We start from the raw sequence: 323 nt of genomic DNA on the forward strand, positions 1-323 counted from the left end.
GTAATCCCGCGCCGGGCCGGCGGGCAGGATGCGGAGCTGGTTCATGGCAAAGCCCTCCTTCACCTCATGGCAGAAGTACTGCTGGAAGAGGTCGGTGAACTGCACCGAGAAGTTCTCGGCAGCCAGGAGGTCATGGTGGGGGTGCTCGGTGGCAAAGCGCAGGTAGTGCCGTGCCAGCTCCTTGGCGGTGCTGATGGCGTGCAGCTCGCAGAACTCATGCCAGCCCCGGGGATGTGCTGGCGTGCCGGCTGGCAGAGCGTGCCCATTCATTGCCGTGGCTCCAGTGAGGCGGCCGCGCTGCAAGACAGAGCACACCGGCAGCG

At 65.9% G+C, this 323-nt stretch overlaps 1 protein-coding gene across 1 annotated transcript in view; it reads right to left on the reverse strand.

Annotated features, from left to right (window-relative positions):
* The window catches only part of SH2B3 (SH2B adaptor protein 3), a 26,194-nt gene that overhangs the window by 21,188 nt on the left and 4,683 nt on the right, over positions 1-323 (reverse strand). Inside the window, 1 exon segment of the mRNA XM_035890467.1 lies at positions 1-297. Within this exon segment, the coding sequence (XP_035746360.1) occupies positions 1-297 (297 nt within the window).

The sequence above is a fragment of the Egretta garzetta genome, unplaced genomic scaffold (genome assembly GCF_000687185.1).
Source record: "Egretta garzetta isolate BGI_Z169 unplaced genomic scaffold, ASM68718v1 scaffold343, whole genome shotgun sequence".
Classification (NCBI taxonomy): domain Eukaryota; kingdom Metazoa; phylum Chordata; class Aves; order Pelecaniformes; family Ardeidae; genus Egretta; species Egretta garzetta.